This window comes from Chelonoidis abingdonii, chromosome 22 (genome assembly GCF_003597395.2).
Source record: "Chelonoidis abingdonii isolate Lonesome George chromosome 22, CheloAbing_2.0, whole genome shotgun sequence".
In the NCBI taxonomy this organism is placed as follows: Eukaryota; Metazoa; Chordata; order Testudines; family Testudinidae; genus Chelonoidis; species Chelonoidis abingdonii.
In genome coordinates, this window is record NC_133790.1 from 32,395,480 (window position 1) to 32,413,947 (window position 18,468).

General features: G+C 44.5%; 1 protein-coding gene across 4 annotated transcripts in view; it reads left to right on the plus strand.

The window, feature by feature from the left end:
* MTMR3 (myotubularin related protein 3) overlaps positions 1-17,889 on the plus strand; it is a 157,731-nt gene extending 139,842 nt beyond the window's left edge. For 2 of the 4 annotated variants that reach the window (XM_075059915.1, XM_075059917.1), the window contains 5 exons: positions 30-175; positions 932-2,330; positions 6,671-6,781; positions 7,322-7,410; positions 15,284-17,889. In XM_075059915.1, the coding sequence (XP_074916016.1) occupies positions 30-175; positions 932-2,330; positions 6,671-6,781; positions 7,322-7,410; positions 15,284-15,455 (1,917 nt within the window). In that variant the 3' untranslated portion in view covers positions 15,456-17,889. Of the gene's footprint in view, positions 1-29; positions 176-931; positions 2,331-6,670; positions 6,782-7,321; positions 7,411-12,365; positions 12,393-15,283 lie in introns of all 4 variants that reach the window. The other 2 variants (XM_075059914.1, XM_075059916.1) reach the window with 2 other exon arrangements.
* The last annotated feature ends 579 nt before the right edge of the window (positions 17,890-18,468 follow it).

Consider the following 18,468-nt stretch of genomic DNA (forward strand, 5'->3'; position numbering starts at 1 on the left):
CGTGAACATGCCACATTTTCTCTTTCTAGGTGCTGTATCCAGTGTGTCATGTGCGTAATTTAATGCTCTGGAGTGCTGTTTACCTACCATGTTCTTCCCCCTCCACCCCTGCTGATGACACCTGTGCCCCTTACCCAGTTCCAGGCTCCAGCCCTGAAGATCAGTCTCTGGGCAGGTGAGCCTAGAGCCCAGAAATCCCATCCTGTAAAGTAAGATCAACAGAGTATGTTGTGAGATTTAGGGAGAGGAGCACTTGCTGTGGGAGGGAGATGTGGGACTGTTTAAATGACTAACAAAAAGCCCTCTGTGGTCATTTCAATTTTGAAAGTATTCAGCTTCTTGGATTGTTATGTAGCAAACACATTAGAGCAGAAAATAGGTTTGAAATAAATTAACAGATAAAACACAGTTCAGTATACAGAGTATGCCCAAATAACATCCCAGGTACTGTCTCCAGTTGCAGAATTTATTCTGCTTTGGTGTACTGCCTCTGTATTGTGGAGGCCAGAAAACATGGGATACAGCATCTTCAGGGCTGCCTTGCATTCTTTGTACACACTGCTTTTTTTCTTGTATTACGTTGATGTAACTACTGCTTACCTTGTCTTTAGAGAAGCCTTTTCCAGTAAGATGATTCTGGGTGCATGCTAGTTGGAAATGGAGCTTTGGTGTGGAGGGAATGCTGGGAATGCTGAAGATTAGTTGAAGAAATTTTCTTGATGGAGAGAGAAGGCCAGATGGGATGGTGCTGGAGCAGCTTTGACCCATAAATGATCAGACTGAACTGTTAGATAGTACTGTAGTGCACTGCAGAACTCCACAGTAGTGAGTGACTGGTTGTGATTTCAAAATGGGTAAGCTCATTAATAATAACCTGTGTAATTAAATATTTTAAAAAGTAACTTTTGATTCTGATTTTGTATCTCTGTAGGCTACCAAAGACGAGATCGTTTGACAATCTGACAACGGCCTGCGACAGCAACGTGCCTACAACTAACCGACGCAGTAGTGATCCCAGCCTCAATGAAAAGTGGCAAGAGCACCGTAGGTCTCTGGAGCTGAGCAGCCTTGGCAACCCAGGGGATGATCCATTTGATGGGGACAGCCTGAGCAAACAAGGCAGGGCTCTTGTTGGAGCAGAGCTTTCAGTTGCAGCTGGCGTGGCAGAGGGACAGATGGAGAACATCTTGCAGGAGGCCACCAAAGAGGATGTTGGTCTGGAGGAGCTCTTGAGGGGTACCTTGGAGACAACAGGCAAAGAGGATGAGGAGGAAGTTATCCTGGGTAAGGAGAACAGAACTGAAAATCTTGATGAGTATGTTGATGGCCTCTATGAAAAGACTGAGATGGATACAGATACTTCAATAAACAATCCAGTGTCCAATCTACATCCAGTTTCACAAGGTTCTTCAGAGCTTAAAAGACAACAGGAGGAGCCTATGGATCTCTGTAACAGTATCCAGAAGTTACTTCAGGTGAAAGGACTACAAACTATTCCCTTGGAGAGTACTGTAAATAGTGACATTCAGAACAATGTGAAGGAAGGTGTTAGTAGACTTCATATAGAAGCAGAGAGCCCTCCATTGCCCATCACAATCCAACATGAGGCAAAAATATCCAACATGGAAAGTTCTACCGAAACCTTAACAGAGAATGGAGCAAAGCAAGAGCTGATTCAGAAAGGCCCTTGCCACGGACCTCATCTGATGGACAACAGCGCTGAAGAACTTTCTCAAACAACTGAAAACAGACCTGAGGGGGAAAACATGATAGAGCTACACAGACTGGGAACAAAAGTAAACAGGACTTCTAACAGCAGCAACACACACAGCTCAATGCCTTCCCCTTGTGCCTTGCCTTTAGCTGAATGTAAAGATGAGATTGTGTGTAATGGGGAGCTGGAGACTGAGAACAAGGTGACAGAGAAACCTGCAGGGTTCAGTATTACCCAGAAATACCCTGCAGCAAATGGACACTGTGTGAATGGAGAGGATGATAGGATCAAAGCCTCTCTGAGCCGGCAGGTCTCTACAGCTAGTTGTAGTTCTGCCCAGTTTCACTTGAGGAACTTGCACCATAAGTGGGTGCATGGCCATTCTGGGAGGCAACAGACAGTTAGCAGCCCAGACCAACCCACCAGGAACCACTTGGATGATGATGGGATGCCAATCTACACTGATGTTATCCAGCAGCGCCTGCGTCAGATTGAAACTGGGCATCAACAGGAAGTGGAGATATTGAAGAAGCAAGTGCAGGAGTTGAGGAGCCGGTTGGAGAGCCAGTACCTGAATAGCTCACTACGTTTCAGTGGCGATTATGGGGACGAAGTGGTAAGTGTAACGGTAATTCAGCCACTGCTGACAATAGTGGATTGGTTAATCACATTTCTGGAGCCCACAGTTCTAAGTCAGCAGTTTGGTAAGAAGTATTGTTGTTTGGTTAGACAGTGAATTTTGGTTATGGTAATATTTTTTTTAAAGTCTCAGTCCTGCCATGAGTGCAGGGGACTGGACTAAATGACTTTTTGAGGTCCCTTCCAGTCCTGTGAGTATGTGCTGAAAAGGGCAAGCTGTTCTCACTTTCAGGTGCAATCTCTTTATCATGAAAATGCAACTTACAAATGCAGAATTTTTTTTCCACATAACTGCACTCAAAACCAAAACAATGTAAAACTTTAGAACCTACAAATCCACTCAGCCCTGCTTGTTCAGCCAATCACTAAGACAGACAAGTTTGTTTACATTTACAGGAGATAATGCTGCCCACTTGTTATTAACAATGTCACCTGAAAGTGAGAACAGACATTCACATGGCATTATTGTAGCCAGTGTTGCAAGGTATTTATGTGCCAGATATGCTAACTATTCATATGCCCTTTCATGCTTTGACTTGTAGATTATCTTTTTAACAGTGAAAATATTTGTAATAAAAAATATTGATATAAAGTGAGCTTTGTATTCTGTTATAATTGAAATTAATGTATTTAAAAATGTAGAAAAACATCCACAAATATTTATAATACATTTAAATTGGTATTCTATTGTTTAACAGTGCGATTAAAACTGTGATTAATCGCTACTATTTTTTTTTAATCTTGTGATTATTTTTTTTAATTGTTTAACCGTCCTAATTTACACACACCTTTGGTGTGCTGTGGAATGGGGCTAATCACGGTGTCTTTACATAGTTTTTGCTGTGCTCATAAAGTGGTTGATGAGAACTTTTTAAACATTTTCATACAATTTATTGGGCCAGATCTATAGGACTGGCTGGGATGATTTAATTGGGGTTGGTCCTGCTTCGAGCAGGGGAGATGGACTAGATGACCTCTGGAGGTCTCTTCCAACCCTAATTGTCTATGGCCTTTTTAAATTTTTTCTGCTCACCCCGGGAGCGGTCAGCTCCGCCAGGGTCTTTGGTGGCCCCGCTCCCCCGGCCGGAGCTCCAGCTGGAGCGCGGCAAGCCCCATGGCCCCACTCCCCTGGCCGGAGCTCTGGCTGGAGTGCAGCAGTCCCACGGCCCCGTGACCCCGGTCGGAGCGCCACAAACCCCCTGGCCCCTCTCTCCTGGCCAGAGCTCTGGCCGGAGCGTGGCGATCCCGTGACCCTGGCCAGAGCACGGCAAGCCCCGCAACCCCACTCTCCTGGCTGGCAATCCAAAGGGCTGCCAAAGACTGGGCACGCTGTCTGGTGACTACAAGCCCCTCCCCCCCAGGAATTGGGCCCTGCACTTGCTAAAGCCAGTCCTGCCGGTAAAACCAGCTTTACCAGCATTAAAGCTTCTCAAAGCAGCTAGAGTAGGACCTGAATCTTGAGCATAGTTTGAGTGTGGTACGTTTGCTGCAGCTGGACTACATCATGTATGTAGTTGTTGCAATGTTATGGCTACTATAAAAAGATACAAATTGTGTCGTGTCCACAAGTTTGTAATTGTAAATATATAATCTGTAGGTAAAGCAAATACATTGGGCACCTGTGGGTGTGGTGAATTTTTAATTAAATTCCCTTCAGTCCTCCTCCCCTTACCTAGTTTTGCCTACTCCTCCTGTTTAAATTAAACTGCAGTAACAAGTCTTCAAAAAAGAAGCCAGTGCGGCTGCCTCACTCCGCTTCTTGGTAGTAGCGTAGCTTCAAAGAACAAACGGCAGGAGCCACTGGAACTTTGAAGCCCCACTACCACAAAGCAGCTGTGATTGTGGCTTCTTTTTTCAGAGGCCTTTCAGTTAGTTTAGAGAAGAGCTAGAGAGAGGGAAGTGGAAGGCAAGAGAAGGAACGAGGGGTGGAGGGATGGAAAGGATGAAGATGGTAGGGAGGCATAAGGGAATGCTCAGATTATAAACTCCTTGGAGCAGGGACCATGTCTTTCTATGTGTCTGAACAGCACATAGTGCATTGGGATACTGATCCTGAATGAGGTCTCTGAGCACTACCACAGTACAAATTACAATAATAATGAAAACTTCACTCTCTATACACAAGTAGTGTGTCAAGTATCAGAGGGGTAGCCGTGTTAGTCTGTATCCACAAAAACAATGAGGCATCTGGTGGCACCTTAAAGACAGATTTATGTGGGCATAAGCTTTCGTGGGTAAAAAAGCCCCACTTCTAGGAGCCACCAGACTCCTCATTGTTTTACATGTAGTCTGTATATTTTGTACAACTACAGAATTATAAAAGATTTACATTTACAATACTTACAGGTTTCACTCCTGGGGGGAATTCTGTGCAAAAAATTAAAAATTCTGTGCACAATATTTTAAAATGCCGCATAATTTATTTGTCAAAATAACATTATATAATCACACCAGTTTCAATTATTTTGAATATCTGTCAAAAACTCTCTATAACAATACAGACAACAGCAAAAATTCCCCCAGGCCTAGAGAGTTAAAGAAAACCCTATGACAACCCAGTTCCTGCTTTTCTGCCCCCTCCAGCCAGGGGCCCAGACACCTGCAGTCCCTTCCGTCCCCAAAGCCCAGCCACGAGGAGCCTCCACAGCTCAGACACCTACATCCCCTGCCCCTCAGAGCCCAGGCACGGGTCATCCCCCAGCCCAGACATTTACACCCTCTATTCCGAGCCCAGACACCTGCATCCCTACCCTCCAGAGCCCAGCTGCAGGGCACCCCCAGCCCAGACACTTGCACTCCCTACCCCTCCAAAGCAGTGCATTCCCCAGCCCAGACATATGCACCCCCTACTCTCAGACCCCAGCTGAGGGGTGCCCCACATCCAACCCACACCCCCAGAGCCCAGGGATCCAGAGAAAGAAACACCCTGATGCTGTATGGAGTTCCCTGTAGTGTATGCCATGTCCTTCTTTCAGGGCATGTCGGGGACTGCAGCTGCGAGGAACCCTCCAGCTCCCCCTTCCTCTGGCAGCATCTTCTATTTGCAAGCTGGGGAGCTGGGCTCTACTGGGTCCAGTGGCCGCTAGTGGCGGCCAGCAGCTCTGCAGAACCATTTCTGTGAGGGGGAAGAAGGAAATTCTGTGCAGAACATTAATTCTGCACAAATTCATTGCACAGTGGGGCAGAATTCCCCCAGGAGTAATGTTTATAAGCATTCTTTGGAAGTGGCAAAAAGGTCTAGTTGACAAAGGGGCTAGATAGTCCCATGCACATTCATAGGGAAAGATTGCATGAACTTCTTGGGCCACTGAGGTTGCAGCTAATATAATAATTGCTAAATGCTGATTTTGTGACTGCAAGGTCTGCTGAGCATCATTCAAAACGGTCTTCTGTCATTAGCTGGAGTTTGGGTTCCTGACAGAAATGTGACCCACTGTCTTGATTCAAACTATTCTTATTGAGATAAGGGCCTTCACAATGTGTAATGTATGGGCAGATTGAAATGGATTTTCAAAATCACTTAGGTGCCTATCTACATCTTTAGGCACCTACATACCTTTACAAACCTGGGTCCTAGTTTCTACCTTCTATTTCAGCCCGGTCTTGATAGGTATATTCTCTAAGCTAGCATCAGAGGTACCAGCTCTCCAGCACTGAAAGGTGGAGAACAAAAGTTCTTTAATCTCTCATGTCTGGAAGAGCTGTTGTGTTCTCCTTTGACCAAAGTCAGTTGAAATAAAATTCAACCTGGCAAGGACGCATCAGTCCAAAGACTTACTTGTGGATATGGACTCTAATCCTTACCTCTCCATGTTTGATTTTAAATTGCATCTTCCTAAGGGAACTATCAGAAACAGCAAGGCATACATATTATAAATATTGTTTTTTAAAAGTGAAAGAACTTTGGAAAGGAGAGAGGGCTGCAAAATTGGATTGACAGGGTACAGCTGTGAAATTTGTGAGGTGCCCTCTGTTAATCATTTGCTATGTGTCCAGAATCTTACACATACACTGCAACAGGTGGATTTTAACCCCATGAGTTAACAGTTTCATTCTGTCCAGTTGCAGTACACCATTACACAAGCAAACTGCCTCACTTGTTGCACATTAGGTCCCATCCCAGATAGAACTCTTGTCTGTACTGGCACAACCTAAATTACAGGTATGTAAGTATATCTGACCTGAGCCCCTCCAGTCCAAGCATATCTTTTTCTAGCAGGAAGTGCACAGATTCCCCCTTCCCAACTGTTTACTTCTGGTTTGTGTGGAAGTGGGAGTATGTGCAGGTTCTGTTCAGCTGTGTTTGTTTGCCAACAGACTTCAATACCCGACTCGGAAAGCAATCTGGATCAGAACTGCTTGTCTCGCTGCAGCACAGAGATTTTCTCTGAAGCCAGCTGGGAGCAGGTGGATAAACAGGACACAGAGGTACAGACTAAATCCCTGTCTGTGATGTTCCTCCCTCTTTTCTTCTGTTAGGACATGATCTCCATAACATGGTTATATTACAGCCGCATGGTCACACACCAGTTCTTGTAAACTATCCCTCTTGCCCTCACTTATCTCTAACGCTTCAAATATCTGTGCCGAGGAGCCCTCTGCTGTCAGGTGTCTATGAACAATTTTTGAGAAACCATGGAAAGACAATAGCTGAAGGAACCCTGGACTAACACGTTCCCTGTAAACCCTGTTTGGCTTGGGTACCTTTGAAGTATAGAAAGAAATCAGTGAGCTATATATTAGGACTTCTTCTCTATGTGGCTGGAGGGAATTTGGTGGATCACTTTCCAAGGAGAAGATTTCTGTCTTCTCTTTCTTTCGGTATTGGCAGGATTGAATCTGTCTAATTTAAGTAGCAGGGGGCACATCCATGTCTGTGCTCTTCAAGGGCTTTATACGCTCAGGCCAGACTGATTTTTCAAGGGCTGTCTCCTTGACAAATTTGTCTTTGTGTTCTGTGTTTCACAGGTGACACGATGGCTACCAGACCACCTAGCTGCACACTGCTACGGCTGTGACAGTACATTCTGGCTTGCCAGCAGGAAGCACCACTGCAGGTAACCTGTTCCTAGAGAGGTGAAAGGGGAAGCAGCTGAACAGCGAGGCTATCCTTAGTTGAACTGCCAATTCTGTTTCTCTTAAATTAGGCCAGACTAAGAAGGATGTCTGGAGAAGAGAAATTCTAGAGTAGGAGGACTATATGCGTGGCTGAAGCAAGGAATCCAGCCTTCTTTGGGAAAACAAGGCTGTTTTTGCTCTTGGGTCCCAATTTATTTGCAGTGTCTATTTCAAAAGCCAAACCTGCTATCAGCTCCATACCCGTTCAAACAGAGTCAGCCTTCTTTTTCCCTTAGATTGGGATTCAGAGACGGGCTGCCCTTTGCAGGCATATTTTTTTAAGTAAATGTAAATGTTATTAAATATTGTCTAAACCTTTTCCCATTCAGTACAACCAACATAGGAATCACATCTTTTTCAGTCACTGTCTGGGAATCTGCTACTTTGTGTCTCTTTTTCCTCTGCCCTGACTCTTTCTCTCCTCCCCCTCCCCCCCCCCCCCCCTCCCCAAAATTGCTTGTGTACAGGATTCTGAAATGGATGCCTGCCTGAAGTACAATCTCATTGGCTCATTGGATTAGCCGGAGCCAAACCTGTTGCTGATAGGGGGCCATGCTAGATAGCACCAGGTGGCACTGGCCTGTTGATTATGTAACATCCTGGCTTGGGACAGAGAATCCCAGGTTCTTCTTCAAGTGATGCCCCCTATTGTATTCCACTGAGGGTTATGTGCATGCACCTGAAGCCAGAGCTTTTCAAAGTAATATCGCTTGTTGGTCCACAGATGTGCCCTTGCACCACCTTGTGGTTTCACACAAGGTGATAAAGGGTGGGGCTGCATCTCCTGTGCCTTCTCACTGCTGCATGGTCCAAGTCAGAGCTTCTGCTGTCCTCTTGTCCCGGATGATGCATTTTTCCAAACTTTTTAGAAAAACTGTTTTTACTCTTGTTCATAGTTAAGATGTTGTTGTTTTTTGATAGTAATTTTTGCCGCATCAGTGGTTTTCCCACCAACAATCCCCACCCCACCTCCCTTTCAGCACCTGGGTCTGGTAATACGTTATTCTGAAGATGTTAAGTCTGCACTTCCTGCCCTCGCTCATTTTCCATCAGCAACAAGCACCAACACTGTTTGTGCTGTTTGGGGGGAAAGCCACACTGGGTCCAGGTTCAGTATCTGCCTCTATACAAGAAGGCCGAGCTCGCCACCTCAAAAATCACTTCATGGAGGTCGCTATGGGGGCATAATCAGATCCTGGCTGGGGAACCCCGCCCCCCATACATGAGCCTGAACAATCTGCCGTCAGTACCAGTGCTATGGCCCCTGCGCCAGAGCCTAGCCTTGAGCCATGAACTTTGGGCGATATGCAAAGTGGTACATTTGTTCTTATCAGCTCTCCATTATTGTCACATCTTCATCATGTTGGACAACACCACCACATATACTACATAAACAAACAAGAGGGCATGAGATCTCCAGTGCTGTGTATGGAAGTGGTATGCCTATGGAAATGGTGCATTGCACATCATATCCTTTTGTCGGCAGCCTACCTGCCTGGTACCCAGAATGTGATTGCCGATGCTCTCAGCAGGAGCTTTGTAACCAACCGCGAATGGGAGTTACACGACATGGTAGTCACGGACATCTTTGGTTGCTGGGGTACTCTGATCAGGGACCTCTTTGCATCCCATGCCAACACCAAGTGCACTCACTATTGCTTAAGATGGGGACTTGGTGCCTGTTCACAGGGCGATGCTCCAGTCATTGATTGTTAGACTAGACGAACTATACCTTGCCCCCCAACCACTCTTACTGCATGTCCTCCACAAACTCTGGTGGGAGAGAGCAACAGTCATTCTGATTGCTCTGTTCTGATCCTGCCATCTTCTCTGCATGTAAAAACATCCTCCACTCCTGCTCCAGACATTTCTGGAACTGCTAACACGACACAACAGCAGACTCAGGCGCCCGATCCATGGATGCTTCACTTGACAATTTGGTTTTTGGATGGACACGTCCATTAGCACAAGAGTGCTTGTTACCAGTACAAGACATCCTCTCCAGTAGCTGGAAGGACTTTATTAGATGCTCCTATCAGGCTAAATGAGCGTGTTTCACATCCTGGGTACAACAACAAAGCCTCACGTCTGAAGCTGTGGGCATCCCACTGCTCTTAGACTATTTCCTCTGTCTGAAGACCTCGGGGCTTGCTCTCAATTCCATCAGGGTGCACACAGTGGCCATTAGCGTTTTCCACCCTGTAGTGGAGGGGCATTAAATTTTTACCCATCCCTTCATGGCCAGATTCTGGAAGGGCCTTATACATAAATACCTGCCCATTCAGCCTATCACCCCTCAGTGGGACCTCCAACTAGTCCTTATCTCTTCAATGAACTCTCCCTTTGAACCTCTGGCCTCCTGTCCCCTTTCTCTCTTCTCTATGAAGGTTGCTTTCCTCATTGCCATTACCTCAGCGAGAAGGGTTGACGAACTGTGGGCCATGATGGGAAAACCCTTTCACCACATTCCATAAATACAAGGTTTCAGTGAAACTACAGCCCAGATTTCTTCCAAAAGTGGTTTCCCAATTTCACCTCAACCAGCCCATCCATTCACCTACCTTTTCCCCAAACCAAACTGCTCTCCTGAGGAATGGCAACTCCATTCCCTCAATGTAGATAGGACCCTGGCCTTTTACCTACAAAGGATGAAGCCATTTCAAAAGTTGCCCAGGCTATTTATTTCCATAGTGGAGAGAATTAAGGGACAGGCCATCTCCACTCAGAGAATCTCCAGGTAGGTCTCAGGATGTATTATATGCTGCTACCAATTGTTGGGATGATCTCCACCTGAGGGATATGCGTCCATTCCATGAGACTGCAAGCATCAACTACAGCCACACTCCATGCTGTGCCCCTTGCGCACATAGGTAAGGCAGCCATCTTGAGTTTGGTGTACACCTTTTCCTCTCACTATACTCCAGTATATGATTCCACGATGGACGCCTCATTTGGCATTTCACAGAATATCAGGGTTGGAAGGGACTTCAGGAGGTCATCGAGTCCAACCCCCTGCTCAAAGCAGGGCCAACACCAGCTAAGTCATCCCAGCCAGGCCTTTGTCAAGCTGGGCCTTAAAAACCTGTAAGGATGGCGCTTCCACGACCTTCCTAGGTAACCCATTCCAGTGCTTCACCACCCTCCTAGTGAAATAGTTTTTCCTAATATCCAACCTGGACTTCCCCCACTGCAACTTGAGGCCATTGCTCCTTGTTCTGTCATCTGCCACCACTGAGAACAGGCGAGCTCCATCCTCTTTGGAACCCCCCTTCAGGTAGTTGAAAGCTGCTATCAAATCCCCCCCTCATTCTTCTCTTCTGCAGACTAAACAAGCCCAGTTCCCTCACCTTCTCCTCATAAGTCATGTGCCCCAGCCCCCTAATCCTTTTTGTTGCCTTCTGCTGGACTCTCTCCAATTTGTCCACATCTTTTCTGTAGCGGGGGGCCCAAAGCTGGACGTAATACTTCAGATGTGGCCTCACCAGTGCCATTTGGTGCAGTGGTTCTCCATTCTACAGTTCCATCATCTTCCTTGCTCCCGCCCCCTATATAGGTACTGCTTGTTAATCATCCTCAGTGGAATACAATAGGAACTGTCATTCAAAGAAGAAGGGGAGGTTACTTACCTCTAACTGGAGGTTCTTTGAGATGTGTGATCCCTATCTGTATTCCAGTCCCACCCTCCTCCTTCTCTGTGGGGATCTGGTATGTCTGCAGTGGAGAAGGAACTGGAGACACAGTCGGTCTGCCCTACCCTTTATCACCTCAGGTGAAACTCCAGGATGGCACAAGGGCGCATGAGCAGACCAACGAGTAATACTACTTTGAAAAGCTCCAGCTCTGGGCGCATGGTGCATGCGCATAAGCCTCAGTGGAATACAGTTAGGGACCACATATCTTGAAGAACCTCCAGTTACAGGTAAGTAACCCCCTGTTTATAAATCATATTTTCATGCTCCAGGGAATGAAGGTGTATCCCTATATTACTGAATCCTGTTGTTGGATATCTGAGCAGATAAGATGATCAGAGAAGGTAGCACTTAAACAGATGGTGATCATCTGGTTTTGATGCTGTATTGCCCTTTGAAGCAGCAATGAGTTAAAGCTTCTGCTGTGCTTTGCGTCCATTTTTATATTTTGTTCCATTTTGTCCTTTTGAGAAGATAAACAAACCCAGTAAAGAATGACCAGAATAAGTCGAGCAGTTTTGATTTTCCCAGGATTCCTCATCTGTATATATGAGATTTACAGCTTCAGATGAAAAGTATAAATGCTAGGTATTAAAATTACATACATCTGACATATTTGGTGAGAATTGAGCTCTGCTGTTTTCCTCTATCCTTTCTCCGGTGGGTTTGCTTATTTTAGTTGTCCATTGCAAAGCGTTTCCCGTTTAGCACTGACCCCTTGCTTCCTCTGTCTCCCTGGAATCGCGTTGCCATTTAGTCTACAACTTTCCAGGCCCAGGCTCTAGAGGGGTCCTGTTTGGTGTGTACACACTGGACCATGCCTAAGGACCCTGAGAATTATAATCACTTTGGGGATTCAGGTTTTATTGCAAATTGCCATTTAGTTCCTGCATTGCATGCCATTCTTAGTGTTTCCAACCTGGTTGGAACAGGCCATCCATATTGGCTGAGATGGCTTTGAAGGGACTAGTAAGAAATAAGTGAGCTACAACAAGAAGATCAAAAGTTTTCATATCTTAATGTTTCATTAATCCCGCTGCACAGGGTGGACCTGCTCACCCTGTCCCTGTGAGGGCAATAATGAGGTTGAAAACCACATGTTTTATACTCTTGAGCAAGTTAAAAAGAAACTTCAGTGTCCCTTGTTGGCACCATTTGTGTCTTTTACTAGTTTTCCCTCTGAGCTCTTTCTCCCCTCCCTGCAGGGACATTGAACGTGTTGATCAAACCTGGTGAGCATTTGCAACAGCCTCTGTCTGTTGTCTATCTGCATTTCTTTGATAACTTCTCCAAACTAACTTTATTTCTCCCTCCCCTCATCTTTGTTCTTCACTTGTCCAAAAAGCATCCGAAATGTATCCTGGGTGGATAGTACAGCTGTCAGGTGTATCGTTTCCTATGACTCTGATCAAGCAGCTCTTTCCACAGAAACGCATTTAGGACTCAGCTTTTTGTTATGTAATCCACATCACAGTTGAAACTAACCCCCACTTCAGTGAGTCATTTGTTTGAGAAACAAGAAACAAATTCACACTGAATATAAGGCATACATTTTTAAAAGTGTGAGTAATTAACCCTTGGAACAACTTACCAAGGGTCGTGGTGGATTCTCCATTGACAATTTTCAAATCAGGATTGGATGTTTAAACCAAGCTTGGTTCTGCTCTAGGCATTATTTTGGGGAAGTTCTACCAGGGGTTATTCAGAGGATCAGACTAGATGATCATAATAATTCCCACTGGCCTTGGAATCTATGAATGCTTCACTTCTAATTGCAGGGAGCAACCTATAAATATAGTTGTTACCAGTTTATTTTGAACCATTTCCCTTTATGTCTGAGTATTTTGTGAAGTGTGAAGGATATAGGAGAGTTTTGGTGTGGCTGTGCCATTTTATCAGTAGTAAAAAATACCTTGGGGGAAGCAAGTAAGTGGAGCCTGGTGGACAAAGGGTAAGGGTAGATGTTTATTACTTGGCGAGAGAAGGTGGGAGCAATAGCAGGATGTTGGGAAAGCAAAAGTCAGGTCATCTCTCAGAGGAGGAATATGACATTTTGCATTGAGCCTCTGGTGACTGTTAAAGAGGCAAGATGGATGAGATTGAATGAACCTCTTGCAGAGTACAAGGCACACAATGTAACAGGTTCTACTGGCCCTTCAGGAGTTAGGGGGAGAACCCTAAGAGAAAACAGATCAGGTGTGTGAGACAAGCTGCTGATCTAAACAGATTTAAAAAAATGTTTTGCTGCTTTTCTCCAGAAAACCATTTTGTTCTAGTCTGTCAACAGTAAATTTCTGCTGGATAATCATCCTTTCTGAAACAGAGCTCTAGAATATCTGAACTGCTTTCCTGCCGGGCTTCTCGGTATTGCATTGCATTAAACTGTTTTCACTCCTGCGGTTTTTTCTAATAGCAGTTTCTAATGGAGTCCATACGAAGACTTCAAAAACCACTGTACGAGTCTAGCCAAAGTGAGTTTCGTAGTGCTAAGGTTAGAGCTTTATAACCAGAAGCTGCTGTGCAGAGCTGGGAAAATTAGCCCATTGAGATGAGAAATGGGATTTCCCTTTGCTGTCTGTCACTCCACCAGTTACTAGCATCAGGAAATCTTGTCTCCTGGCATTGAAAGATTAATCAAGGCTGCTAGACATATTCAGACTTTTCTGCCCATCAGTCTCTAGGCAGCAGGAAATCAAGATCTCCCCCTGTAAGCCCTTACTGGCACAAAATGCTAACACCAAAGAGTTAATGAGAAAAATATAAGCCAAGCAGATAAACTCTGGAAGCGTCTGTGTAAAATTTGAAAACTTCAGCTCCCTGAAGTACAGTGCTAATGCCTTAATGCCTGCCTAGTTTTGGAGGGCAGGGGTGTGAACTATAGTGCTCATCAGCTTAGAATGATCAGAGCCAGGATTTGAGCGGGTGGGGGTGGGGATGAAGAATTTAATCATATTTAAGATTCCAAATTTATCCATGACTCCCCTGAGGTGCATGAGCCAGCATGCCTCTGCTGACTGACACTTGACAGGAATGTGTATAAGACTGCTTGTTCTGCTGCATTGTTGTTGTCACTTTCTAAGCATGGAATACATGGCTGCTTATCCTATGGCTTTGCATGGTTCTGGTTGATTTTCACATTTTCTGTGTAGAAGTATGATGCTGCTATGGTTCCACTGAACTACAGCCATCACAGCACAGACCTTTATTGGATCTTGGAGGTAGTGGGTAGACTACATTTGTTAAAGTTTTATTGTATTTTATCTGGCCTATATTTAAATCTTCCAAAACATATACTTGTAAGAAACAAGAAAAAAGGCGTAGTTACCCCTTTGTCTCACTCACCAGAAAGGAATTCCGTGGTGTTTAGAGGGTTATGGGGACATGGAACCTCTCACCTTTAGGTCACTCTTTCAAATATGGACCAGATTGGTAGTAAACAGAAGCTTCACCATCCAACAGCTCTTTGGCCTACTTCCACTGCGTTGGGGGTCCCCGTCCAGTTCCTAGTGCACCCCACAATTGAACATGAAGGTAACATTTTCACAGTCACGTGACTTAGGCTATATCTACACTAGCACTTACTGCGGTGTAGCTTTATATCACCCAGGGGTTTGGAAGAGCCCCACCCCCAGGCAAGTTACACCGACCTAAGCACCGGTGTAGACAGCGCTGTTGGTGGGTTACATTAGGGAGCTTACAGCGGTGCAAGCTGCATCAGTGCAGCTCTGCCACTGTAGACTCTCTAGTGCAACTGTAGCCTTAGCTGCCTGAGTCCCACTGAAAATGGGACATAGCTGCCTACGTCACTTGGGGTAAAATTTCAAAAGCACCTAAGACTTAGTAGAGGCCAGTGATTGAATCACAAATGGGAGACTCAATCTCTTATCTCCTTTAGAGGTGGTCCCATCAGTGGTGAAACACAGAGGTGTGTTAGAAAGAGAAGCTTGACTTGTCTCTGCCTCTGCTCTGTTGTCTAGAGAATAACTGCAGTCTGGCCCCTTTCACTAGCACCTAGTTCACCTGCAAAGGCATACTGTGATACTAAACCTTGTCTCGCTAAATCAAATGGCTTCTAATTGTTTTTTCTTCCATTTCTCTCCTCTCTTTCTGTTCTTGATCCAAGGAATTGTGGGAATGTGTTTTGCTCCAGTTGCTGTAATCAGAAGGTGCCCGTTCCCAGTCAACAGCTCTTTGAACCCAGCAGAGTCTGCAAATCTTGCTACAGCAGCTTGCATCCCAGTAGTTCCAGCCTTGACCTTGAACTGGATAAACCCATCGCTGCCTCTTCAAATTGAAGCTCCAGCCTAGAAGGAAGGGTGAAAAAGACCGTGCTGACTCTTCTCCTAAACAGACACGCTTGGTGGACAGAGGCTGGTACGACTGAAGAAGCCGTGCACTTTGGAGTTTGGGCATGGATCACTGCTCAGAGGGACAGAATTCTAGGATGTACCACTGGATTGTGGAATTCTTCTTTTCCAGCTATTCCCTCCTTTCCTTTTTATCCTGTTGGGGTGTGTGGGGTGTGTGTGTGTGTGATATGTATGTATGTATGTATGTATGGGTTTTTTTGGTTTTTCTGGAAGACTGGAGAAGTGGGAAAGGGGCTGGGCCCAGGACCAGGTCTCTCTCATGCTTCTAGCTGCGCCACCATTGAACTGTGCTGCAGACAGAATTATCAGTTTTATGGAGGAAAGGAGAGGAGGGGAATCAGTCCAGAAACAGCGTGTGGAGTGTGAATACCTGTAGTGTCAGTGCTAGTGCTTTCAGTCACTCCTGTTACTTCCAAACAAGAAACTGCTGTTTGGGAAACTTGCTGCTAGAAAAAATGGGAATCTCTTTCCCAAGAGAGGACTCTCCTCTGTTCTTAGAGTGGGTTTAGTTAGCCTCACTGCGTGAAAGGGGAATCAATCACAGATTACCATACCCAGCAGCTCTGTATTTACATATGTAATCCACATCTTTTATTGCCATTAGCCAAGCTGGCTGTGGCTTTGAGTGGAAACACCTGGACATCTTTGGTTAACAAAAGTGTGTGCTTGTTTAAGGGAAGTGAAAGGGAAGGGCATTGAATGGCTTCCTGTTCAGGACTGGTTTTTCACTGGTGCTTCTATGTAAGGTTCTGTAAATGTAACTCATCATAAAGAAAACGGTGTCGGGGAAATTAGGAGACCTTTAAACTACTACCCTTGTCACTTTTTTTTAGAATAGTTTATCCAAAATGCAGAGCTGGTTCATTGATCGGGCACTCACTGTGGTGCATTCAAACATAGACTGAATGTCATACTGATGATCAGACTAACACTTTAATGAGAGATCTCAAAGCAACTATAGAATGGCTGTGATATCTTGCTGAGTAAAATTTTACTGTCCTGAGGCTGCCAGTCAGTGAAAATAAGTACACTGATGCTTGTCATGTCTGTGGAACATTTCCTCCTTTTCATTCTGTGATCTGTATACTCTAGACATGATAATCCTGATTAAGCATCTAATCAAGAACCATAACAAATCATGGATATTTTCCTCTAATTTGAAAGCAACTTTTAAAACCACCTCATTAAATTGTGAGTCTTTTGAATATCTATTTCTTAATGAGAACATTTGGTACTCTTACACATCCTTTTCCTTCTGATACAGTATGCTTAATGCAGTTTGGAGAAGGAAGAAAAGCACATTATAATGTGTAATATATTGTCTAGGCTAAGCTGTGACAGCTTCTACTTCTGACATGCTCAAGTAGAACAAATTCCCTTGGAATGTGTAAAAGTTTCTGAGTACAAAGGTGCAAGGATTTATAATGGGTCTTGGCCTGAAGGGGTACTTGCTTTCAGTGGAACATCAGAATGACACCTCCTAGAGTGAATTTCATAAAGAGAGAAGCATCTCCAAATAGCTGGTAGAACCTTAGGGGAAAGACATGTCAAAGTATTTTATTTTTGATGTCTGAACTTTTCACACTGCTTGTGAAAGGTGCATACGCTGCTGTAGTGTAAGCTGAAGATTTACAAGATGAAAATGAATGTTCCAAGATGCTGGTTTAGCATAGGAGCCCATGTGCTTAGAGGGCAGGATGTCTGGTGACAGTGCTCTTTGGGCTGCTCCCTGGTACATGTTTTGAAACACTTGGAAATCATCAACAGGGGAAAAGCAAAGAAAAATCTAGGGTCTCCAATTCGAGTTTTATCGAAAATGAATTATTCCTGGGAAAATGCAGTAAAAATCCTGACTAGAACTGCTACAGTGGTTACAGTTCCTGGTATAGCTGAGAAGGCTGGAACATAAACCAGGGTAATATCCAGCTCCTATCTCTCTGGCTTTTCCTTTGAGGCTAGTGATTAGAAGCTTGACGTTAGTGGACATGGTGTAGTTCGACACACTAACAGTGTGTGGTTCTGTGATGCAGAGTCAGGAATCAATCAGATTCTGCAGTTCCTAATGACAGGTGCCAAGAGGTTATGATACGGGTTTTTTGGGTATGTGATATATAGTGTGAATAAATGCTTGCAGCTCTTAGTCTTTTATGATCAATGAAGCACTTTTTTATTAATATTATTTTTCTTTGTATGTAAAGGGGGAACCGATCTCTCTCCGTAGCTGTATATATAACCCTTCTCTCCTAAGGAGGAGTAAAGTGCTCCTATATTTTTCATTTTTGTCAAAGCAAGAAGTAAATACTTTAGAATTGTTAAATATATAAATAAAGGTGAATAAAGTTTAGAGTTTTGCATGGGAGCATTTGCTAATACACTTCCTAATTTATTTTTCTTGCTGTCCTTCGTAGGTGAAATATTTGAGGTTCAACAGAAACACCAAGAAACCTTTCATAAAGGAGCTTGTCATAAACTTCCTCTTGCTTTCTTTTCCACTGAGAGTCTTTGCAAGGAGCACACTGGTGCTCTTAAATTTAGAAGAAAAACATTAAACTTAGTTTTTCTGATATGAAAACATATGGAGCATCAAGTATTGCTCCATAACAATCAATACAGTTTTCCCTTGGGCAGGAGTATTGGGTGTTAAGAGAGTTAAAACTACTGGTACCTCAGATTTCTCTTACCCTGAATGGGCCATCAGATTTCAGAGTTTCAGCCAATGATTTTATTTCGACAACCACATCAGTGTAGAATGGACTAGGTCACCACAGTCTTCACATCCGGTTTCAGTGAGGTTTGGAAAGAGGAGATCTGTGCATTTCTACCGTCTGCAGCAGCCATGGTGTAACATTTACCATTTGACAATGTTGATGGGGAAGTTAAAGCTCAGTTCTTACTTGCAACCTTTTTCCTTATTCTCAATGTTGATAGTGCAGCTCTG